The sequence below is a fragment of the Candoia aspera genome, chromosome 11, assembly GCF_035149785.1.
Source record: "Candoia aspera isolate rCanAsp1 chromosome 11, rCanAsp1.hap2, whole genome shotgun sequence".
Classification (NCBI taxonomy): Eukaryota; Metazoa; Chordata; class Lepidosauria; order Squamata; family Boidae; genus Candoia; species Candoia aspera.
The window spans coordinates 6,111,199-6,136,726 of record NC_086163.1 but is presented as its reverse complement, the minus strand read 5'-3'; the positions used below and the strand labels follow the sequence as shown (position 1 = coordinate 6,136,726).

The window sequence follows — 25,528 nt, the reverse complement described above, 5'->3', positions numbered from 1 at the left end:
AGTTCTTAAGGTGGAGTCTCTGAACATTTGGGATCTCTTCTTCCTGGCCTTTTTGCAGCTTTAATGCTTTGAGGAAAGTCACGCATGGGCGGAGGCCAACACCTTTGAATGTTTTGCAGGGCCTATTACGGTTGTGCTAAAATCCACATGGCAACTTCATCACATCATCCATCTCCATTCTCCAGCAGGATGCTCTGCAGATGCATTGGAACAGCAGCTCCCAGGATCCAGTGCCAGCAACATCAGAAATCCTGGTTGCCCCCAACAAATCTGGAGGGCGTCCAATTGGGGAAGGTTAAAATAAATAAGTGTGCATTTTAAAATTCTTTGATATATCAAGAATGGAAAAGACAAATGCTTTATGTGAGAAGTAGGATCAAATATGCAATCTATAATCGATCATGAATGACTTCTCACTTGGCTGTCTCAAGCTAGACTAGAGATCGTGGCTTATGCCTTCAAAGTTTTCCAAGTTGAAAAGTTCTCTGCCCAACAACAATTAATGGTTTTATTTATGACTTGTTGACTTCTGAACTTGGAACTCTACTTTTTGACCAGAAGCTCCAGAACATAGCTTCAATCCAACACATCTGGAATGGGTACCTTTTGTACTTTCTACTCACACAAATGGTCTTGTATGGTCCATTTACTTGCCCAGCATGTTGGTTGGTTTTGTGAACGGAGTTGTTTCATCTGGAGGAGCACCCTGATGTCGGCCTGTCCCTGTACCATTGTCCCCAAGGAAGGCGCTCTTACGCCCATCCTACCCGTTTTTACTACAACTGTGTGATTTTTTCAAAAGAACATCTGCAGCCAAATAAACATCTGAATATGCATTTCTAAAAGCATCTTCTCTCAAAAGACTCATGCCTGAATGTATTTTGATTTATTTAAAGAACTAAAAACTGTGAGGCGATTTTTTGGAGAGGTGCAAAATCCAGTCAGTATTTAAGTCTGAATGCATGCACAATTCCAGTAAGTCGTCTAGATAGGGAGAATGCAACTGAAAACAGCTGCAGCTGATTTTCAACACCTTCCTGAAGCCAATCTTGGATTTCAAGACATCTTGAGAAGACCAGATTTGGGAAATAGGGCTTAGAAGACGTTTAATTGTACTCACTGCAGAATTCCAATATATTCTTCCACTGTCTGGGGATGAGCTGCCTGCCAGTTCTTCTTGTATCCAATCACAAGCACATTAGGTTTCATTCTCCCAAGACCTGCGGCCTTTGTCAAAGAAATAGATGGACTTTTTTCTTTTAAGGTAAAACTATTTGTCCACACCCATTATTACCCACCTTCCTGCACACTTTACTCTCTATTCATAGGCTAGGAGAAAATGAGGCCAGGGGAATTTTATTGACAGAAGCCCAACTCACTGGCAGCATACATGAGAGCACATCGGTTTTCATTGGGCCTCAGAGTTGTAGAGTTAAGGACCCTTGCTCTGAAATGACTTTCTGATGATCATTTCTACTTCCGGGAGCAAAGAAAAAAAGCAAGGATATAGATGAGTTGGGTAATGGATTTCCCTCCTTAATTGCTTTTGGGGCCAAGCCTCTTACAGAGTTTGAGACTCAGCAGCCCTACTTGTATCTGGGTTATATACAGGTAGTCCTTGACTTACAACCACAATTGGGACCGGAATTTCCATTGCTAAATGATGTGGTCATTAAGTGAGTCATGCCCAATTTTACAACTTTTTTTGCTGTGGTCATTAAACAAATCTGGCTTCCCCCATTGACTTTGTTTGTCGGAAGCCCCCTGGGAAGGTTGAAAATGGCAATCACGTGACCCTGGGATGCTGCAGCAGTCGTAAATGCATGCTGGTTGCCAAGCGCCCAAATTTTGATCATGCAACTGCAGGGATGCTGTAACAGTTGTAAGTGTGAGTCACTTTTTTCAGCACCATTGTAACTTCAAACGGTCATTAAATGAATGGTCGTAAGTCAAGGACTACCTATATGAACAGTGAACTGTAGATAGATTCAAGTCAGTTCTGAGCACGGAGCCTTTTCAAACCACATAAAGGAACTTACATTATCACACATCTAGAAAAGTAAATTCTTTACATGTTACACAGGAGTCATTATATTGATTACCAAGCATTGCTTCAGAACCAGAATCAAGTGACAAAGGTGGCAGTCCACATTTTTGCCCTGACTTCTAGCCCAGGCAAAAAAGAGTGGCTGTCAATTGCCCTCTCTTGGATAAAGGCTTCCCATGTGCTTTTATATCTCAGAAAAGGGTTCCTGCCTGAAAGTTGTGCGTAAGTACAGTTTAAGTCAAAGTACTGCAAATCTCCTTGCATCCAGAACATAAAGCAGCCATGCCCCAAATGACAGAGGCAAGGGTCACTGGTCGAGCTAAGCCATGATATGCTTAGGTAAAGGTAAAGGTTTCCCTTGACGTAAAGTCCAGTCGTGTCCAACTCTAGGGGGCGGTGCTCATCTCCGTTTCAAAGCCTTGGAGCCGGCGTTGTCCATAGGGACACTTCCGGGTCATGTGGCCAGCATGACTCACGGAACGCCGTTACCTTCCCGCCGAAGCGGTACCAATTAATCTACTCACATTTGCATGTTTTCGAACTGCTTGGTGTGCAGAAGCTGGGACGAGCAACAGGAGCTCACCCCGCCGCGCGGTTTCGAACTGCCGACCTTCCGATCGACAGCTCAGCGGTTTAACCCGCAGCGCCACCGCGTCATGATATGCTTAATAATAGCTTTTTGAATAAGCTGCATTTGGCCAGACTGGTCCAAAATGCAAAGCTGGCACCAACCCAGATATGCACAGCACCCTCTCTCCTACGGCCCCGAAAAACACTTAAGAAGTTTTGATTTTGGGTTTTAGTGATAAATGGTTTGTTTTGATAGAAATAATGTGACTACAGTTTAACTAATGGTAAGAGACTACTTGTGTAAATTCATCTATATCTGCATTGGAGAAAGTCGGAAGTCACTTTCAGGTCTCGCTTCCTGTCTATTTGCACTTCTATCGTTTTTTCTTTCTTCTTTAGTTCTACCTTTTTTATATTTCCTATTTTGTATTTTAGCTACACTTTGAAAACTTATAAAGCTCTTATAAAAACAAAAGGTCTGGCCTTGGTCTCAGCCCTGAGCTTGATGTGTTTGTGGGTTTGATTTATTATGGCTTGATGGTTTTAGTCCAGACTGCCTGTGGTGTTATATGTTTTTGACCCATTTTATTGTTTTGTGCCTGTATTTGTGAGCCATCCAAAGCCTATGGGAGTGGGCGGCTATACTGTAATAACATTGAACCAACAAGCAAATAAATAAATAATACGATGGCTTGGCAGGTTGTGCAAACAAGGGTAGGAAGACCCAAGAATTACTATGGACAATTAGAGCAAAGTTGTATGAGATACACGTAAGAATTCCTCAGTTGAGCACTTGCAGATCAGGGGGCCCTGCCAGTCATCAGCGGTTGAAGACCCCAACCTTGATTTTACCTGCATAAGGACCCGCACTCCAGTTCTCAAGTCCTCTGCTAAGATGTCTGTATAGAAAGCTTTGATCTTTCTCTTGATCAGCCACTTGATGTGGCCTTTGGAAGCTAGTCCCAATTCAGCCTTCACCTGTTTGCAGGGCCCCTGTGCGAAAGCAGCATAAGAAGGGGTCAGAATCACAGGAAGTCTGGAAGAAGTATGAGCTATGCAGGACCATCTACAGGTGAGGGGTCAAAGAGTCAAGGTAGTGGCCACAAACACGCAAAGGAACCCTCTTCTTTATGTGCATCACACGTAAAATCCAGCTATTAATTTCAGGTTCAACCCTGTTTAGCTGTTTTTTATCAGCCAAGGCTGGTTAGGTGCTACTACCAAGCTGAGCATTTAATTTAAAGCTTAGACTGAACAGGGTTCAGATTTGGTTTAGTGTTTTGCTTCAACCCAGTAATTGTAGTTTGTAAAGCAGGGTTTCTCGACCAGGGTTCCGTGGCGCCCTTGGGTTCCGTGAGAAGTCATAAGGGGTTCCCTGGGAGGTCACGATTTATTTAAAGCATTCTTTCAAATTCAAGCAACTTCACATTCAAGAGGTAAGCTTCATTCTTTATTTTTAGTTGAAGAACACTGTTAATGCCTATATACAGGCCCACACATGAAACGAATATAATAATTTTGTAACTTCTGGCCTATATTTGAGCCTGAACGGGCAGGGGTTCCCCGAGGCCTGAAAAATATTTCAAGGGTTCCTCCAGGATCGAAAGGTTGAGAAAGGCTGTTGTAAGCCATCATTTATCAATTCGTTTAGTCAGTCAGTTGTGGTGTATGTAATAAGTTATTACTAAGCAAACTGTGGCTTGGTACAATGTACAGACCCAAGCACTGAGTCCAAGAGAAAGAATCCATGCCTCATTGGCTGTGTTCATACGACATGCATAAAAAGGTGGGCCAACATGCTAAGCTTGCTTAATTGCTACCCATGATAAGTTTTGCTGTGGCTTAGTAGGTTGTCTGCTTTTGAACTGTGGTGTTGGAGGAAAATTCTGAGAGTGCCTTGGACTGCAAGAAGATCAAACCAGTCCATCCTCCAGGAAATCAAGCCAGACTGCTCACTTGAGGGAATGATATTAAAGGCAAAACTGAAATACTTTGGCCACATAATGAGAAGACAGGACACCCTGGAGAAGATGCTGATGCTAGGGAGAGTGGAAGGCAAAAGGAAGAGGGGCCGACCAAGGGCAAGATGGATGGATGATATTCTAGAGGTGACGGACTCGTCCCTGGGGGAGCTGGGGGTGTTGACGACCGACAGGAAGCTCTGGCGTGGGCTGGTCCATGAAGTCACGAAGAGTCGGAAGCGACTAAACGAATAAACAACAACAGTAGGTTGTCTCTTTTTTATAGCACAACAAAGAGGACCAATTAATTCTGAAATTATATTAAGCAGATTGGGGGAAGGCAGACTTTTCTTCTTCAAAACGCCAACATCAGCCTTTGATTTATACAGCAATGGCCCAACCTAGAAGATGAACACAGCTCTGCTGAGTATGTTCAGACTGTCTTTCCCATGGTACTAAGGATCTGTAAGCCCCTCTCGGCTACTTGATATTTTTTTTTAAAAAACTTCATAGCCTAATTATATAAAGGGATCAAACATTTTCCTACTGAAATTCTCCTTTCCAGGAAAGAAAGAAAAGAGAGATTGATTAATAGTGGAGCATCTCCAGAGCAGAATGTCCTACAAAGACTGTATTTTTTCTCCAAAATTGTCTCCTGTTGTTGTCCTGGCAGTTAAACTGCAGATGGAAGCTGATCTACCCCTACCATCCTGCCCTCAAGCATTCATTCATTCATTCATTCATTCCTGCTAAATTAGCTGGGGATTGTTCCAGAGGAATAAATGTTTAAAGCCAAGTGCTGCCTTTGTTGTCACACTTCGCAGTGATCCTGTGTATTCCTCTTAAGTAAGCATGAAAGCCAAGAGGAAGTACTTAGGGCTATGCATTTGATAGTATTGTAGGAGGAGAGCTGTGTTAATCTATTGCAGCCCCCAATCTGAAGTCTGGTAGCACTAACCAATTTTATTAAAATCATATATTTTCACAGCCAAACTCCTCTTGATTTTTGACATTTGAGGGTACAAATGGTGGAAGCCAAGGATTTGGATGGCTGGGGACCTGCCTTTTGGATGGCAAAGGGTCTTGCTTGGAGGTGAGCCACCAAAGCGGCTGAAATGGACACGTGACATCCAGAAGCAGCAGCTTTGTGTTACTTAAAGCCTGCTGGGCTGAAGGCTGCAGCTCCATTTCAGGTCCTTAGCAAAGGGAGCATTTTGCCCCAGCTGAGATTAAAGCTGCTGTTTCCTTTCCTTATAGACCAGCATAGAATTGGAGGAAGCCAAAGGCCACAATCCTCCCATCACTGGAGTTTGAGACCTCAGTGGGGGGGAAAGGGGTCCCTCTAGACTTCTCCAATGTGGTGGCCTTCAGATGAATAGGGAATGCAGCTAAAAAACAAAAAATGAGATGGTATCCTGTCTCTCTTATGATCTGATACAAACATCTTTAAGAATGGAGATGATGATGATGATGATGATTGATAGATATAGAAGGTACTGTAGATAGAGAGAGAGAGAGAGAGAAATAGGTAGGTAGACAATGGAAATTAGGTAAAGACAGCAGACAGCTGCAATTTCTTAGCTACATGGTAAGAATAAATACTCACAATCAAGACATTCCCGCAAATCATCAGACTCAATTTTTTTGTGAAAGTGCCCACAAAATCCACCAGTGCTGGCCGGAAGTTAGGAGGACCAGTCAGGACGAGGCATTGAGGCCTGAAGGTAGAACAAGGAGATATCAGGACTTTACCAGCCCACTCATAAGACCTTTTGTGTGACCACTGCTGGGTTCCAGAGAGGGCAAAAGAAGGACAGTCACAACAAGCAGCTGCTAATGGTCCACAAATGCCCAGGTTTTCCTGTATGAAGGGCATGGCAGAAGCTCATCAGTCCCTCTTTGCTCTTGTCTTTGTCCTCCTTCACATTGTTGCATTCAAATTTGTGACATGGACATTCCTGATGGGCTGAGCCAGGGGAAAATCATATGCACATAATGGAAGGGAAAAAGGGAGTTCAGAATTTCTGCTAAGCACCAAAATTCCTGGAGGGGAACCCTGATTTGTGCAAACCTTTGCAGATCAGGGGAGATATACCTACAGTACAAATGTCATCTTGAGAAGCTCATAGGAAACTGGCCTTATACTCTGTCAGGCAATTTATATATTTATACATTTCTTTTTATTTGTTAGATTCATATCCCACCTTTCATTTGGGAGCTCCAGGCAGCATGCCTAGCTCTTCCTCTTGCTAAGGTAGGTTGGGCTGAGAAGGAAGGATTGGCCCGGACTCCTCCAAAGGAGCTTCTGGGGCTGAGGGTAGATTTGGACCTGGGTCCCCCTTTCCTTGTCCAGCACCTCCAGCACTACATCACTCTGGTTCTGGACCTGAGAGGGGAGGACTGGCCCAAAGTCCCCCAGGGAGCTTCCATGCCTGAGGTAGAACTAGAACTTCCTTGCTCCTAGTCCAACACCTCACCACTACGTTACACTGGGATTCATTCACCTAGCTCACTCTACATCAGTTTTCCCCAACTTAGTTCCATATTCCAGCCATATGAAATAGTGACCTTGTACACCTCTGGAATTGGGCTAATCGCCATTAGGCTTGCACACTATCAAGTGTCTCAGAGAACATGGCACCTGGACCCCACTGGCAGTCTTTGGTTGAAACCCAGTGGCTGATGAAACCTTACCTGTAATTTTTAATATGCTCATCCACCTCATTGAGACTCACAGAATAATTCAGGGCCATGTTGTAGGAACCAGCTTGCACTGATGAGCCCCAGTTTACCCCTGGACAAAAACAGTTTCCTTGGATCAGTTCATGGTTTTATTAAATGGTATTTTAATTTATGTTACTTCAATTTATTTACTTTGTTAGCCTTGTAAAATGTATTATTATTATCATCATCATCATTATTATTGTGTATTTATAATACACATTTATTAAGTATTTCAGCTCTTTCTCTTTTTATTCCATATCTTTACCACATGTTTTAATTTGGATCTTGCACTGTAGATGGGATGATTCAATTACTGATTATTATTGTAAACTGCCAAGAGTCTGGAGTTGATTTGGTGATGTACAGATGGAATGAATGGATGAATAATACTGTTTTTACGTGTGAATTGCATAGGATTTCTGCTCATAGGCCACTTTAAAAAATGTACCTTGATTTTTAGTTTTAGAGATCTCGCCACCTTCCCACCTGCTGCCCAGTGTCTCTGCCTCCCTGTGAGTAATTCAACTTTTACTTCTGTCAAGGAAGTAAAAGGAAAACAATACATCAAAGGGTCTATAGGTTGAGTCACGGCAACTGGATTTCTTTCTTTTTGGTTGAAACCAAACTCCCTACACCTGAAGGGCTTGTTAATTGTGCCATGGAGGTGTGGATTGTCTTTGGGATGTCTTACTCCTAAATCCCTCACTCATCCCCTGGGGGTGGTTGGTGGGTTGAGGATGCTCTCTCCGCCTTTCAGTTTTTCTCTTTTAATTGTCTTTTATTTCTTGTATTTTTTTTCTACGTTTATAGTGGGTTTTATGACATTTTATTTGTAAGCTGCCCAGAATCACTTCCATAGTGAGATGGGTGGTGTATAAATTTAACTAACAGAAGGAAGGAAGGAAGGAAGGAAGGAAGGAAGGAAGGAAGGAAGGAAGGAAGGAAGGAAGGAAGGAAGGAAGGAAGGAAGGAAGGAAGACACAGGGCAGAGGGAGGGAGGGAGGGAGGGAGGGAGGGAGGGAGGGAGGAAGGAAGGAAGGAAGGAAGGAAGGAAGGAAGGAAGGAAGGAAGGAAGGAAGGAAGGAAGGAAGACACAGGGCAGAGGAAGGGAGGGAGGGAGGGAGGGAGGGAGGGAGGGAGGGAGGGAGGGAGGGAGGAAGGAAGGAAGGAAGGAAGGAAGACACAGGGCAGAGGGAGGGAGGGAGGGAGGGAGGGAGGGAAGGAGGAAGGAAGGAAGGAAGGAAGGAAGGAAGGAAGGAAGGAAGGAAGGAAGGAAGGAAGGAAGGAAGGAAGGAAGACAGACACAGGGCAGAGGGAGGGAGGGAGGGAAGAAGATCCTTCTTAACATTCAAGCAGAATCTGACTTTCCAGAACTTCATATCTGGATGAGGCTTCTCCAGTTCCAAACAATTCATCTCCCCCTTTATCATAACAGACTCCCTCTTTTCCAAAACCTTTCAGTTATACCCATTTTTCTCCCCTTCGTCAATAAATACTTCTCGTATTTTGTGCCACGTTTTTCCATTTTTGGGGATACTTAGTAGTTGGAAATCAACAGGAGCATCTGCTAGGTGGAAGTCGAAGAAGTGAAGATGGAGGCCGCATCTTGACCTTTGGGATCCCTCTGCAGGTGCCCCTGGAAGTCATCCACTACTGCATACCCCAGCCCTCTCATTGTTGCAGGGGGAACATTTTCCCCTTCTATGTCCTCTTCTAACACAGGAGCTACATACCAGGCTTCTTGTAAAGAACATATCCATGCAAGAAAACCACAATTCCAATAGCGATGAGGGCAGCCCACCACGTTAGCAGGAACATGATGACGACAGAAATAATGGCACCCAACAGAGCTGCCCACTTGCTGTAGTACCTAAAGGAGGGTCTCCAACCTGCAGGGAGATGGCAGAAATGATACTTGATACGAAGCTATTCATAAGGCACGTTTAAGTAACTCTCCAAATGCTATAAATACAAAGTCCTGTTACAGCAGAATGGTCGGTCAGCATGATTACCTTTGATTAGGAGATCTAATGCTTATATCAGAATAATGTCAATTAACACTGGGTTAATTTTGTAAAAATAATGACAACAGAGTCCCAGGGAAGCAAAATTAGATTGGTGCAGAGGCCCGTCATCCAAAATTGTGGTTGGCTTTGTGGACCTAAGCCTGCTTGTCACATCAACCCACGATGAGGATTAGGCCTTCTGCCCATTGAACGATTCACCACTTGTTCTTCAGGAATTGCATACAAAACACATTAGATCTGTTCATATTAGAACGGGCTTCCCAGAAGGGAGGTTCTGAAGACTATCCTGGACCCAACTTGGTGGGTTACCTTTATGGTTAAGCTGTGTGATGAAAGTCCTCACCTGGTGAGTTGGTAATGGAGGCATGGAAACAGCTGAAATTGATGAGAGCATAGGAGCACAGAAAGAAGTTGGAGATGATGGGAGCGATGGCATTCAGTTCCGCTGCAAGAATGGTGGAAAGAGAGGTGGTGGGTTCATCTGTGCATATTGTTCAAAATACAGAAACTTGGCAACACAAGACAAGAGATTGCAGCATAGAATTCACAACCCTTGGCTTAAGATGGGATAGAATTTTGTCTGTCTGCAATTTTAAGTTGACGGATCGACATTTCCTAGACTAATAAGAACATCGGAACCTAGATATTCATTGGATTGCAACGTAATAAGTAACGGGTCAGATCTTCTACCTGTGAATGATCAAAAATGCATGAATGGTGTGTAATTGGTAATTCTTTATATCTTCCATCCAAACAGGTTGTGGGCACTGTCTGAAAGCAAAGTCCTGTAAAAGCTTGTTTCAAGGAGTGGGGCCCTTGGTAGTCCTCCCTTAGTGACTGCCTTGTTTAGTGACCATTCGAAGTTATGACAGTGCTAAAAAAACAACTCAGCCACCAGTCCTTGCATTTATGACCTTTGCAGCATCTCTCTGCTCTTATTTTCACTTGCTTATTCACCCCATACCAAGATGTCCTCAGAGAAAGAGGAAGCTCAGCTGAGGGAAATAGCAAGAAGCAAAGGAAAACTGAAGTAAAATCGTAAGCACAGTAACGTGATTTTCACTTAGCGAGCGCTTCGCTTAATGACCAAGTTGCCAGTCCCAATTAGGGTTGCTAAATGTGGACTACATCTTTCTCTGAATTTTTGATTCTAGGTTCTCGATCAAAAGTTGAATTCCGAATACTGAGCCTGCATCCCACACTTACTTGGTTATTGAACGGATTCATTTCCTGGGTTCATGCCATAACACTGAGACATGGCACTCTCCCCCCCACCCCGCCCTTCCTCTATATGGAAGGCTGTATTAAAAATGCAAAGGATTAGGAATTCATAAAGCCCTACTATAATGTTCTCAAACTGACAAAGATTCAGGAGATCATTGTCCTGCATTATCAGTGAAAAGATCCACTGGTTCACACTTAGAATAAAGAACTTTCTCTGCCCAATGTACTTTTGGGGATTCTTGCTTTAGATGGGAAATAGTTCAGTTGATGGAGTTCTTGTAACTCCGTCCTTTTCTTCTCAATAAATCTTGCTAAAGAGAACTCTGAGAATCATGCTTGAAAAGGAATGACTTTCATTTCAGGCAACGGCCAAAGGAACTGACACCTCTTCCCCAGGCAGATCAGATTCTTCGTACGACCGTTGCAAATCTTACCAATAAGAATGAAGCCAACTGCAATGAGGTACGTCAGCATGTAACCCCGGATCGGCTCATTATTTTTTCCATAGCCCTTTCCAAAAAAGCCAATGGCTGGATAGAGCTGATCCTTGCAAAGACACTGTTGGGAGATGAGAGCAACAGTTCACGCCAAGCGCTCATGAATTCCCACAACCATTAAGACTTTCCTAGTGCAGAAAATTGGCTAGGGAAGGGAAGATCGGAGTTTCCTCAGTGGCAACGCCCAGCTTTGAGAGTTAGCACACTAAAGGGTGTGCCTGGTTCTTTTATTTGTACATCAGAATCTGGGCTATAGAATCACAGCGGCTCTCTCTTCTCTTTAGCTTTTAATCAAGTCTCCTTTTTAGCTTAAACATATGCTGATAGCATTGTCCTAATGGCTGTTGGCTGCTCTCTGTTTTTCTATATTGCTGTTTTGTAAAGCAACCGCCAGATGACAGTGGCTAATCTCAGAAGCTAAGTAAGGTCAACTGGGCTTAGTATTTGGGTGGGGGAATCTCTGGGAATTTCCAGAGAACAGCTCAGAGTCCCTCCTTGGGGGGAGATGGGCAGTAGTACAAATTTGAGACATAAATAAATAAATAAATTCTAGTGCTACCTAATGGGAAAAAGAATCCTGGAAGAATTCAAACCACTTCTGTACAGGTAGCCCTCGCTTAACAACCATTTGTTTAGTGATGGTTTGGACTTATGACAGTGCTGGAAAAAAACTGACTTACAACTATCCTCACACTTACGACTGTTGCAGCATCACCACGGGCACATGACCACGATTTGGGTGCTTGGCAACCGGTTCACATTTATGACTGTCCCAGCGTCCTGCGGTCATGTGATTGCCATTTTTGACCTTCTGGCAAGCAAGATCAATCGGCAACCATGTGATTCACTTAATGACCACATGGTTCACTTATCACCCATGGTGGGCTGCAAAAAAGGTCATGAAATCAGGTCGGATTCACTTAATGACCGCTTTGCTTAGCAACCAAAATTCTGGTTCCAGTTGTGGTCACTAAGCAAGGACTACCTGTATTGCTGCCGAGAACCCTGCTCAGATGCAGTCACCAAGGCAGTGCTTCTACGTACCAAGAGTTGAGCCTGACTTGGAAGTATTTTCTCCTCTACTCTGGAAAACTCTGGCTGCAGTGACCAGGAAGCTGTGTCCATCTTTGTCATGAGTGCCGTTGAGCTGAAGTCATCAGCGCAATGGCACACATGACAATAGCAAGGAAACAGGGGAAGGGGCTCAAGATAAGTAGCCATCAACCCGCAACGACTAACGGTCAAGAAACAATAGCTAAACGGATCACGGAGCACACCCAAGCCATCAGCGCTAATACAGCGGAGATCGCCCAGCTGAAAGCAATCACCGGAGGAATAGAGAAACCGATGATGGGCGATCCCGGAACGCCAGCGGGGCCTCGCAACCCCTCACCCACCGGCAGGTCAACGTAATGGACAAAGGGGGGTGACGTGACCGCGAGTGAGGGGGCGCTGACCGGCGCGGGGTATTTAAACCCCGCACCGGTGCGCTCCTGTCACTCTCAGCTTTTTTCCCGATGCTGTACCTACGCTATGAATAAACCAGAGCCTGTTCCACCGAGCCAGTGTCTGAGCATTATTCAGAGGTAGGCAGCGCATGACAATCTTATTCAGGCTTGTGCCTTCCAGAAGGTGGGACTATACCTCCCATCATTCCAGTCAGCAAGGCAAGGGTGGCTAATTGGGGATGACACCCTGGAGAAGAAGCTGATGCTGGGGAGAGTGGAGGGCAAAAGGAAGAGGGGCCGACCAAGGGCAAGGTGGATGGATGATATTCTAGAGGTGACGGACTCGTCCCTGGGGGAGCTGGGGGTGTTGACGACCGACAGGAAGCTCTGGCGTGGGCTGGTCCACGAAGTCACGAAGAGTCGGAAGCGACTAAACGAATAAACAACAAACAAGGAACTGCAGGGCATCTCTGGAGGGCAGCAGTTGGGCAAGGATGATCAGCATAAGAAATTGTGGCTTCTGGTTTTGACAGACCTTTGCTCCTCTCCCTGGTTTCTGCTCTTGACCCTTTGCTCTGCATCCTCAATGGCCAAATTCCATTCATTCTCCTTTTGGTTTACTAAAGGTCCTCTGAATAATTCCTCTCAAGCAGAAGACATGCCAAAAGCATGTCACAGATCCATATTCATGATTTTTTAAATTTTTTATGAACATTTATTTGTTCAATTTATATGCCACCTTTCCCAGGAATTAATGAGGGGGTACATTTATCTCTGTGACAACTCAGCCTAGGTAGGTTGGGTTGAGGCCAGAAAAAGTAGAATACTAGCTGTGAGATGTATGAAAAGTTGGACAATCCTTATCTCATCTTCAGAACACCATGAGGAAAATCCTATGTCTTCCCATATTGCAGAATGACATAACTAGCTGTCATTAGGTAACGCTTCTGGAGGCCTGGACAGTTGTGTTAGGAGCTGAAGCTCCCTCCTGTAAGAACACCTACTTCATTAAGTTCTACGTCCATCCAGTTTAGAGAGTTGGTGGGCTCCTCCTTGCTAGGGGCGTTCGAGCAGAACCTGGGCCACCATGTTTCTAGCAAGCTTCTGCCTGAGTTCCTGCACTGGAGCCTTCCAACTCTCAGATTCTGTGGCCAAATTGGCAACCTGACCCTGGGCAAAGAGGGGAGAGTTTTATTGTCTTAAGCAAGATCAATAATGCGCCTCACCTGGAAGACTTTGGGGGCTGAGACGAGGCAGGCCAAAGCTGAAGAGAGGGTGGCCCCAAATATTCCAGCGGTGATGAGAGGGGGAAAGCCAGAAACCATGCTCATGGACTATGGGACAAGCAGAAGGTGGACAATCCCATCTGAAATGTGCATTGCGCATACAGAAAAAGGCACAGAAGTCTTCCCTCCCCCCATTGTGGTACTAATGGATGCAAGAACACTTAGTTTTGGAAGTCAAGGGTCACTTCCAGGACAATGATGCCCTCAATTACTGTCTTTTACCTTTTCTTATAGGATTGTGCAGAAACAGAGAATGGCCACAGAGCAATGATTGTGATGGGATATTTCAGGTGCCAGCTTTGCACCCAGTCTTGGTTTTTATTTTCTGTCATCAAAGATAATTGCAACCAACCACTAATTGTCAGTAAAAGAGTTGGCCTAGATGAAGTCCATTTGGCTTAGTGTATCCACTGGGACAAACCCCAGTTGTCATGGAGACTTTCTCCAAGGCAAGCAGGTTTTTTTACCATTGACCCCTGTGTTCCAGCATCCGCTGCTCACGTTCTTGCTCAGATAATGCTATTCATGATGGCCTCAGATAGTTTTTGTGTCACTGGAATATTCTTTATTTTATTATGGTTTTTATTTAGGTTGATTAAGACTGTTATATTGCTTCATTGTTCGCTGCTTAGCTTTGTGCCATTGAAAGCAATATACAGGTAGTCCTCATTTAGTGACTGCCTCATACAGCGACCATTCACCGTTACCATGGTGATGAAAAAGTAACTTTGTGACCAATTCTTGCATTTATGACCTTTGCAGGTCTGTAATGCAAAGGAAAGTTGAAGTAAGGTCATAAGTACAGTTGAGGTTTCACTTAGCGACCACTTTGCTTAACGACCAAGTTGTCAATCCCAACGGAGTTTAGAAAAAGCTTCTTCCTGAAAGGCTGGAAAATGGTGCACTCTGTTGGGCTATGGGAACCAGAAGTCTGACTAGCGCATTTAGATATAGAGGACTATGGGTGAATGAGATTTCTTGGGGATTCCAGTGAATCCAGAGTGTATTGCACTCCGTGGGGGCTATAGAACTCCAAACATTGGCACTAAAATGTTATTTAGAAGGCAACCCAGAGGAGAATAAATAAATGCATGGGGAGTAATTATATTTATTAAATTATTTTAATTTAATCAAATTTAAATGCTGACCCGGCCTATGTACTTCTTTGTCCTGGGTCCATGCATTATTTTGACCTCCACCACACCAAGTGAGATCCTCTGTCTGGAAAAAGGAGCATCTGGTCAGTTCACAGCTCCGGTGATTTCCCAGCCAGCCACACTCGTTTGGGATGATGAGTATAGTAGTCCAAATATATCTTGGCGTGCCAAGTTGGAGAAGGCAGAGATCAGTGCTTCAATGGCCTTGCATGTCACTACCATCTAAGGAGGCTGATTCTGGCTTCCTTCCACCAGTAAGTACGATACTCTTGTCTAATACTGTCTCGAATCTTTCCAGAGTGACAGATTCAGACAAAGCATCTGGGGCCCTCTGAAGATTCCACTCCCAAATTGGTAGGTTTGGATTATAGTTTGGAAAAGTTGCATGCAGAAAAGAGATACCATATCTGACTCCAAAATCACCAGGGTTTCAAACACAATATAGGAAATGCAACTTCTCTTCCTCCCGAAGAGTGATCAAACTCATACCTTTAGCAGTGGAAAAGCTCTAGTGATGTAGCAATGGATTCCAGCCCTCAGGAGGGAGTTGGACTAGGTGACCTCCTTCCAACCCACACACTACAGCTCCATGATTCTGTACCTGGTAATAATTGATGAGCCCATATTGACAGCTGTGACTCTGAGCACACCCTGTGAAATTCCATCCGTAGTCACAAGCAATGCCTTCACAGGCCACAGAACCAGCGAGGACAGTGTCATTAACACTCCCAGACGCATCACGGACAACACACGAACCTGGGAAGAACCATTAAGGTTAATCTCCTACCTCTTTTCCGTTCCGTGTTTCCAGTGCATACTCCTGTGAGGATCCCTGTAACTTTGTGCATCATTCACCACAGCTAGTACTGACCATCTAAAGAGGCAGAAGACACTCCCAGCCAGTGGAACCAACGTTCCCACCGTATTCTCTGGTTGCTCCCTGCCCTTAGTGAAGCACTTCCAGCTTTTTAGAAGACACCGCAGAACCAAGATCAAGGGAGATCAAGACTCGTGGGAGGAGGAAGAGATGGACATTAAGACTTTTATATCACCAAACAAAGTAGAAATCCAAGAAAAACAGCACTGGATGTGTGACATAGTTCTGCTTGGTGCAACAACTGGGTTGAAATGTTCAAGTCCCCACTTGTTTCATCATTTTGGAGAGTCTAGAATTCAACCTGAAAAGCATCTGCATATCTAAATACTTGTAAATTCTGCTCGTGTTTCCTCTTAGAAGGATAACCAAATGCAGACCCCTGTCGCTTTCTTCCCACCCCCTGTCCCTAGCCTCATTCAGCTATTTTGCCTGCTAGTGAATTAGAAAAATGACAAAAGCTTTGTAAGCTACTTGGTGCTCCTGAGTTCACCCCATACCAATTTTGTCTTACTATGTTTAGTTCTCCCTATCCGTAAACATACCAATTGTAGCTGAAAGAACCAGATATGACACGGTTGTCCAAAAAATAGCCATGAGGGTTCCTTTAGGAATTGCCACAGCGGGATCCTGGCCAAGGGAATAAATGACAATTTGACAACTCACTTCTACTGACACTACCCACACACCCCAAAATATTCTATACAATACTTTAAAATTTAGTAGTCAAGTTACTGGGCTTGGACCAGGCAGAAGTGTCTGGGGAGGTGATGATCAGGAAGTCAAGATGGTGAGCATGCACCTGAAGCCCTATCTCTGCGATGCAATTAAAAATGGGGTGGAGCTTTGATTGACTGCATGGCCGTGGCCACCATCTTGACCTTTTTGACACTCCACTCCCTGTGGGTGCTCCTGAGAGCAGGGTAACCCAGCTACAAGCCTCTACATGACTGTGGAGCTCAGAAGGTAACTTTGGGACAATCCTTCTCAGCCCAGAGTACCTTGGAGGGTGATGCTGGTTTGTTGCATGTTTAAAATGGGGGACATTGCAAAGTTGCTGTCTTCAGCTCCCCAAGACAAAGCAAGATATTAATGCAATACCTAAATATAATAGAATTTATTTGGGTCACAGTGCAGTTCCTCCCTACTGCTCTGCACTACCCTGGAGTCATGAAAACCAAACCAACATGAACTCTGCGGACTTCATTGCTGATTCTTCTCCTGTCTTGGCTGCTTATCTTCACCATCACTACACTCCAGAGTCTGGGATGACCAAGTCTAACAAATTTCATATGCTTGAGGCGCCCTTGGATGTGTTGAAATAAAGGGAGGGAATTGGCATTAACTAATTACAGCTAAAGTTGATTTAAGGCTGTCTCACTCACAGGCTTGGAGTCCAGATGCAGGCAACATCTTGGGGTCATGGCAGAAAAAGATGTTGGTAGGGGATGCAAGTGGTTAGAAAGATTACAAGTAAATCTGTCATTCATTGACTGGGAAATTGAAACTACTAAATGACTCCCGTCCAAACTAGGTTTCAAATCCTTGGCAGGTTGCAAACAGTTACAGTCACTAAGCAAATAAGCCTTAGTTCTCCTAAAACTAGGCACCCCTGATTAAATAATGGCTCCATCCATTCCTAGGACAGCCCATGAGGTTCTTGACATTCTCTTTTTCTTGATAGTGTGAATACAGATATTGAGGCATGCAGATGACACCAGCTAATCCAGGGTGCCCCATCCGGCCAGCTACCCCTTCACCTCCCTGTGGCCCCAGCCGACCAGGCCTACCTTCAAATCACCTGAAATGTTGGCTCCTGCCAAGATGCCGGTGGCTGATGGGAAAAAGATGGAAAACAAGCCGAAGAAGCTGCCATCAGGCCCTCGCCAGCTGGGAACAAAGTTCTGAGCAAAAATGTTGGCTGAAGGCAAAATAAAAATAGAGTGATCAGGTGTGTAATGTTATGCTTGCACTTAGGGATGTCCATGGACGGGGGGCAGGGCAAAAAAGTTAAAGGGACAGCCGTGTCCATGTGCTGCCTCTTGCACACAAATTGAAGGGGCACAGCTTCCACCATGTATTTGGGGCTGCCATTGATTTGTTGACCCTCCCTGCTGCTGCGCCTGCTTGCACTCCCTTTAAAGTATTAGTCGTTTATTCATCCATCAAAGCTGGCAGCTCTAAATGCAAGTTTAAAAAATGTCTGGTCCAAAACCTGGGAAAGGGGCTGCTAATCAGAGAAGACAAGTCTCTCTGCCCGCCCCTTGCACCAAAGCAAAGGGCCTTGGAGCTTTTCAGCTGCCAGCTGTCCCTCCTTCAGCCCCCGTCCCTCCCACTCACCTCGGTAGCTGAAAAATCCTTTGGCCTGCTTCTCCTTGGTGGCTGGAATAATTGTCCCCACGATGTAGTTGACAAAGGAAATCATGATCACAACGAAAAAGAGAACTTGAGCCTTGCAAGACCAAGCAAACAATGCGTGAAAGGCAGTTTGTAGAGTTTAGATCAACCTGCTCGAATCTGGTCTCCTTCATCACTAGCTTAGATGGCCAGTGCCTTCCCCCAACTCAGTACCCTCTCTGGGTGTTGGACTACAAACCCCATCATGCCTAACCTGAGTGACCATCTAGATCTGTTTGCTGACAGCACTCATTCTCGCCATCCACTTGGGAGCTCTTCAGAAAGGTTGGACATCCTTCACCAACATGGCAGCCAACTTCTTCCCTCTTGATTCCCTCCAGCTTAATCATTTTTAAACTTCCATCCTCCTCAGCCAGCATGGCACAATGCTCTCAACTTGGGTTTATTTAACTCAGGATTCAACAAAAGGGAAAGGAGCTGGTGAGGAGGGGAACGGCTGCTCCAATCTGGGGTGGGGGAATTTTGCAACTGCTCTTCATTTACCAGCCTTCCCCAATTTGAGACCATCCAGAGGTGGCTGGGATGTAATTCCCCAAATCCTTTGCCAGTCTCGGCCAATATATCTGAAGAATGCCAGTCTATGAAAACTGAATCTACACAATATTGCCCTCCACCTGTTTTTGAAAAGCTACCTGCAAAATCTCAGTTCAGACCTCTACCCAGAGCAAGCTCCTTTTCCCCAATTTGTAGTGGCAGTGGAAGAGGGAGAGGGTAGGGGTTTCCAAAAGAGGTTGAACATGGGTGACCTCCCCCATCTGTAGGTCTGGTCCCACTCTTAGGGGAGTTGACTTTGCCCATTCCTGACTTGCAACCCCCTCTACAGATGCTTCTTCCCAAATCACCCTAATCTTCCCCATTTCCCACAATAACACACCTACCTTAGCTTCCCACTCCATCCCAGCCAAGGAAACTCCAAGCAGCACCGTCACAGTGACGACCCCAATGATGCGGATGTCATTGGTAGGGTCCACCAGGCTTGAGTTATATTCCTTTGGAGAGAAAAACCCAAGCATCAGTCACCTGCAAATCTTTGGGCCAAGGGACTGTCCACAACCCTACAGCTGGAACTCAAGATTAAAGAAAGCAGAAGGGCCTGACAGACTCCTAGAAGGTCCAGGGAAAGAGAGTTGAAAAGCCAACACCTGAATAGAAATGCTCAATAGCGGAACAGATATTCCAGCCGCGTAAATCCTAGAAGGCAAAAGCATTCCTTGAGCCCTGGGAAGGGAGATAAGATTAGGAAGAGGCTCAGGTTTGCTCCTCCCTGACTCAATGGGGTTTAAGGGGGAGGGGAGGGAAAACACATCAGACTTGCAAGATTTGGTTACAATAGCCTATCTTCATCAAGTGTCATTCTTGTGGAGCTGGTTTCCTAATTTGGACAACCTTGAAGGGCTGACAGATATTGCTTCTTCTGGATGTCTTTTTGACTTCCCAATCCTGCCTAGTCTATAGCTCTGAGGTATATGGAGATCTCCCACCCAAACACTAACCTGCTTTTTCAAGATCAGCCTTGGCTGGGTGCTATCTCCCATGACATGAAGTGCAGGAGCAATGGAAACCTGAACCAGTCAAGTGAGGCAGTCACCTCCCCCAGCTGACTGGAAAGAGCCCTTCCCAACAGTCCCTCCCATTGTGGGCCCACCTTACCTGCAACAGGTCCCGCACCGTTTCTGCAAAGCCCACGGTATGCATAGCCACAGCCACAGCATTGGCAAAAGCAAAGATGAGACCAATGGAGCCGCCCAGCTCTGGCCCAAGGCTTCTTGAAATGAGGAAGTAAGTCCCACCTAAGAGATGGGAACAGTGCAATTGGCACACTCCCTTTTCAGACCATCACCAGGCAGGGAAATTTACCTGCATGTTTTCCTCATTCCAATTATCCTTCAGTTTGATGAGAAGAATTTGCTGTCTTCAAGGGGAGAGGGGGGAAATGTTGGTGAATTTCTCATGGGTGGTCTGTGATGCTCTTGTTCTTATTTAGAGACACAAGGGCCCAATGAGGTCTGTGTGAACGCTGTTGGGTGATGCCTGATACGTACTGTAAATGCAGCTGCTGAATCTTTAACGGGCCAGGTTAAGCCTATTGTGTGAACCCACTCAGCCATGATAGCTAAGATGGCCCACCACCCAAGGATTATGAGAGAGGTGGTCCAAATATCTGGGAGGGCACCCTGTGCACACCCCAGTGGTTTTGCTTGTTCTTTGATTGCTGGATAAATTACTACCTGATTTGACTTTGCCGTTGGTGGAAATGGCAGAAATGGACAGTCCTGTGATGGTGGTCACAGTCACAGACATCAGAATGATCAGCCACGTCAGCGCTGCAAAGTGAAACAAGTCATCTCAATTACCGTGGGCCAGAAGGCATTTACTCACCTGAGGCTCTCCGGTTTCTACTCCCCTTTCCTTCTCTATCCTGAAGCATTCCCATATTTTTAGAATTCGCTTCACCCCCTTTACTTTCCTGGGCTACCATGTCAGTGATTTCCCTTTCATATCTGGTGAATCAAAGCTCTACTTCTGGAGAGGCTCTCCTGTCTTCCATGCAAGGTAACTTGCAAATCAGTGTGAAGCACCTTTTGGAGAGCCATGAGCTACACAACTGGTGGGAGAGGTAGAGCTTGGGACTGCCCAGTGAGAAGTCCTAGGATATGGAAAACCTTGTAATCTGCTGAAGTTAGAAGTTGCCCTGCAATTTTCAAGGGTTTCCCAATGAGAAATGGTGGGACATTGGTATCTCAGCCATCAGCACTCATGAGTAAAGGGGCCTTCAAAGATCACAGAAAGGGATGAGAAGTCAAGAGACTCTTGAGGTTTCCCTCCCCAGCACAAGGGCATTGCTGCTACCTAGAACAATTTGTGAAATTGCTTGCACAAGGCTATTGTGCATTTTGATTTAAAACACAAAGTTCCTGGGTCAGCGTCCTACCAGACCAGCCTCTGTTCTTCTCCTCTGGAAGAGGGAGAAAGAATTCCCCAAGTGCCAGATCAACCAACCCAGTTACTGAGGATGCAAAGGATTGTTCATGGAATTAGGACAGGAGAACGGGGGCAAAAGAATTTGATAGGACTTACCTATCCCTGCTTGTGCAGTGATCCAAGGTAGCCGGAGGTACAGAATCACACCCCAGATGTTAAGCATGCAACGGATCTAGAAGGCAGGAGCAGCAGCTGGTAAATGGGGAGGACCACAGAAGAAAGGCCTTCAAGAAAGGCCAACGTTCAGTTCAGTTAGCTGAATAATGAACTACCTTACAGTATCTGCTTGACTGCTGCACCACCAGGGAATAGTTTTCTCTGTTTGTTTTGAATAATCTGCAGAATCAATTGCTTTTGGAACGAGAGAGAGAGGGGGGGGGAAATCTAAGTATCTATTTTGAAAACAGAACATTAGGGAAAGAGCGTCTCTCTGTGTACCTATTTTGTGTTTTTTCCTTTCTTCTTTGAATATTCTGGCCGTACGGATATTCTTAACATTTATAAAAAGTAACGCAATTTCTCTCCACTATGATGTCTTTTGTTCTGGTTGTTTTGGTGTCGTGTTGTGTTGTGGCTTGAAAAAACTGTAATGTTGTGGCTTTGGAGATGTAAGTTGAATTTGTACCCCTGCTTTGGGACCGTTAAAATTATATAATGAGAAGCAGGTAATTGATCCGATCAATAAATAAGCCTGTTGTCCTTTAAAAGGGACCAAGCTGGTTCAGGATGGTGGAAACTGTAGTCTAAAACACAGAGAGGGTGGGAAAGGCTCCTGTGAGGTTCAAATGGGTCTATGAAAGCTACTTACCATCACTCCTTTGACCCATCCAAATCGGACAGGCTCCCCTTTGGGCTTCTCCTCAGCAGCCTCTTCTTCTGCCACTTCTTCTGAGGAGCTATTACTTCTGTGGGGCTCATATCCTGGGGGGTGCCGATGGCTATTTTCCTGCTGGAAAAACACATGGACACAGATCATAAGAGCAACTTTTTAACAACAGTTTGCTAAGGGGGAAGAAAAGCAGGACAGATACCAGGCTGAAAAAACCTTGGAGAATGTGGGGGTTTCAATATTCTTGAGAAGCATCAGGAACAATGGGGTGATTATCTCAATGTGTCTCCCTTGGGGGACTTCACTCTAAAAACAGAAAGAACACATGAGCAGGCTCAGGAGAAGACTGCAGATTGATAGCTTCAGTTTTAGGAAGGAAAGGGCTGAGCAGAACTTCCATTGGGAAAAGACAGCAGCAGCAGCAGCCCTGGTCTTAAAGGACATGATCCCCCAAAGGGCAAGCTAATCGCTGGGTCAACATGAGAGTCATCAAGGTCAGTATATAAGAGTGACCTTTCACCCACTGATGCTACAGACTGGAATTGTTTGCCTCTGGTGGTCACTTTAGGCCAGTGTTTCTCAGCCTGGGAGTTGAAGTCCACACATCTTCAAGTTGCCAAGGTTGAGAAACACTGGTTTAGACAGTCAGTAGGGTCTGCCATTTTGGCTGCCATCTAGGGGTGGTCCAGGTTTTTGCAGCCCAGATCTGCTGAACCTACCCAACCTTCATCATCTCTTGTGAGATGGTGTGGTTTTTCTGAACAATCAAGCAGAAAACAATACCCTAATCAAGGAACCACCAAGAGGGAAACCACACCCCTGCCAACACTGGCAGGGCAGGCTACTATATATAAATAGAGAGCAAACCCCACACTCACACCCAGCATTGATGATGTTACAAAATGTCTGCAAGCAAACAACCAAGCTCAGAAAGCACCAAGGACTCCACAGTGCCTATAATGTTTACAAGCTCATATTTTTCTTTGTGTCTTGTTTTCTTGCCTGTTGTAAAACAGTCCTCTTTATTAGGGTCTACTGTTAACATCCATCCATGCTTCAACTGTCCTTGATTAACATTCTCCACAACAAACAGCTTTCTTAGAGTTGCATTGTGGGACAACTCAATTTACGTGCTAATTCACATGCTAATGAGGCATGCTGGATTTGCTAGGACTTCCAACAGCAATAAACATCATGCCACAGCAATGCAAACTCTGACCCTTTTGTATGTGTATCATGTTCTGCTGCAGAAGAGGGCTGAACCATAAAACAGGACCGCATTATAGAAGACAGGACACTTAGACACCTATATACCCTTGGCCATTTCATTACTGAAACTATGCAAGAACATCATGCTCCACGCAGAGCTCGTATCTTCCTGTCCTACAATGATGAATTCTAAATGGGTTTTTTTCACCTCAGCCCATACTTTAGTCATTTACAGTTCCCCTTGCTGCTGTGGGGATCCCTGCCAATTTCTGTCTTCTTCCCAAAACAAATCCTCTAAAATTATTTTGTAAAATGGTGGGCATCCATATGGTTCTTTTTTTATATATGTAATTTTTATTGACAGTTTTCAAAGAGCCCTAATAAGAACTAATACAAACTAAAATAGAACAGAGGAAAGGAAAAGGAAAAACAGAAAAAGCTAAAACTGCAATAAGAAAAAAAAGTAGAAGGAAGTAGGAAAAAAAGAGAAAGATATAAAGAAGGATATAAAGGTATAAAGAAGTGGCTTCTGATATTCTTCACAGCAGTTATAAGTACAAATACATTTTAACTCTCCCTCTAAAGTTACATCATGACACTCTTCTTTCTATAAACTATCCTGTCTAATCATCAAAACTATAAATCACAAGTTCATTTTTTTTCATTTTCATGCAAAAGGTCCATAAGGGGTTTCCAGTCACCAATAAATGTAGATATTGTCCATTCTCTAATCAAAGAAGTCAATTAAGGCGACATTACTATGCGCACAAAGATGGAAGGGTTCAGCATTACCCACCATGGAGAAATGGTTGGTGAAATTTACAGAACTTGCTGAGATGGACAAATTGACTTCATTGATTAGACATCCATATGGTTTTGATGATGGCATCTCTGCTGCTCTCTCATTCAAAAACGTTGGCATATATAAGGTTGCACCAAATAATTGGGCAGAAATAGGCAAAATTCCTTGTTGTTGTTGTTGTTGTTGTTGTTGCAAAACCTGAAATAATTTTCTCCATTCCTACTTACTCACCCATCTCTATCCTCCAGTTCTGGTGAAACACTTGAGCACATTGATTTGGCTGACTGACTGGCATAGCATCATTTGAGTTTCTTGTTCAACTATAAATGACAATCTTCCTATTTCTTAATGATTGCATATAATTTATTAAGGTGCCATCAGGTTGGGCTCAACTCCTTGTGACTATGTGGACAAATGCTCACCACATCAGCTGGTCTTGCAAGTCTTTCCAGGACATTCCAATTATTTCTTTGATCTCATTCTTCTACCTTCTGTTCCCTTGGCCTTGCCAAGCATATCATCTGCTTGTGTGATGCACCCAAAGTATATAAGTTTCTATTTGCTGAACAACCCCTCAAGGGAATGATCAGCTTAATTCTGTCCCAGATCAATCAGTTGGTTCTCTTTGCAGCTGAGAATCTACATCTCATGAAAAAGTATTTGGTGGTAGACCCCATGGTAGGCCCCTACCCTACTCTTTGGAACATCCTTTACCTAGAGACACATGTGGCCCCTACCCTGTTAGTAAAAGCTATGCTCTTTCAAACCCTTTGACCCAGGTGATCTGGATGAGGACATCAGTTAATGGTTTAGAGGATTTTTAGTGTTACATTGGTTCTCCAGTCTGGTTTTTGTGTTCCTGGATGCCTCTCAGAATCCTTCAGAATTGGGTTGAGTTATAAATATTGCAAATAAATAAATATGCACATAATAAGTATACATACAAAGCTAAGTCATAAACCAGATAATAAAGAGTGAGGTTCATCTAACGTGTTGAATCCAAACTGAAGTAATAAAGTTTAGGGAAGGGAAGGGAAGGGAACGGAAGGGAAGGGAAGGGAAGGGAGGAGGAGGGAAGGGCCCTGCTGGAATATACCTTAGGGAGAATTAGTTGGAGTGTACCTTAAGGAAGGAGTGCAGATCAGCAAGCGTTGGCCTTGGCTTCTTGATTTCACTAGGGATCTTGGTGTTGGCGTAGTTTTCATAGTTGGGCACAACATCAATGGTGTTATATCCAAAGGTCTGCATATAGAAGGTGCTGTTATGGGTACAGTGGCTGGCTTGGGCCGCGTCATAGGGAGCTGCATCAGCTTGGCCGTAGTGGCTGCTGCCCCCGCCTTCGGTGCTGACCAGGGTGCTAATGGTGAAGCGGCCATTCAAACGCTCCTGGTCTTCCCCTCGTCTGGTCCCTGGCAGCTCCCCCCTTTCATGGCCTCCCCTCTTCATCTCAATTCCCCCTGAAATCACAGGGAA

At 44.6% G+C, this 25,528-nt stretch overlaps 1 protein-coding gene across 1 annotated transcript in view; it reads right to left on the bottom strand.

Moving 5' to 3' along the window:
- Window positions 1–25,528, bottom strand: part of SLC12A3 (solute carrier family 12 member 3) — a 39,037-nt gene extending 13,509 nt beyond the window's left edge. The window contains exons 1-18 of the mRNA XM_063312672.1: window positions 25,178–25,528; window positions 22,024–22,164; window positions 21,312–21,387; window positions 20,462–20,557; window positions 19,884–20,023; window positions 19,112–19,222; window positions 18,156–18,267; window positions 17,606–17,736; window positions 16,361–16,445; window positions 15,543–15,697; window positions 13,725–13,832; window positions 10,988–11,111; window positions 9,673–9,774; window positions 9,036–9,191; window positions 7,273–7,372; window positions 6,185–6,296; window positions 3,470–3,610; window positions 1,121–1,227 (exon numbers count right to left, since the gene is read on the bottom strand). Coding sequence (XP_063168742.1) covers window positions 1,121–1,227; window positions 3,470–3,610; window positions 6,185–6,296; window positions 7,273–7,372; window positions 9,036–9,191; window positions 9,673–9,774; window positions 10,988–11,111; window positions 13,725–13,832; window positions 15,543–15,697; window positions 16,361–16,445; window positions 17,606–17,736; window positions 18,156–18,267; window positions 19,112–19,222; window positions 19,884–20,023; window positions 20,462–20,557; window positions 21,312–21,387; window positions 22,024–22,164; window positions 25,178–25,501 — 2,321 coding nt within the window. The 5' untranslated portion in view covers window positions 25,502–25,528. The remainder of the gene's footprint in view (window positions 1–1,120; window positions 1,228–3,469; window positions 3,611–6,184; window positions 6,297–7,272; window positions 7,373–9,035; window positions 9,192–9,672; window positions 9,775–10,987; window positions 11,112–13,724; window positions 13,833–15,542; window positions 15,698–16,360; window positions 16,446–17,605; window positions 17,737–18,155; window positions 18,268–19,111; window positions 19,223–19,883; window positions 20,024–20,461; window positions 20,558–21,311; window positions 21,388–22,023; window positions 22,165–25,177) is intronic.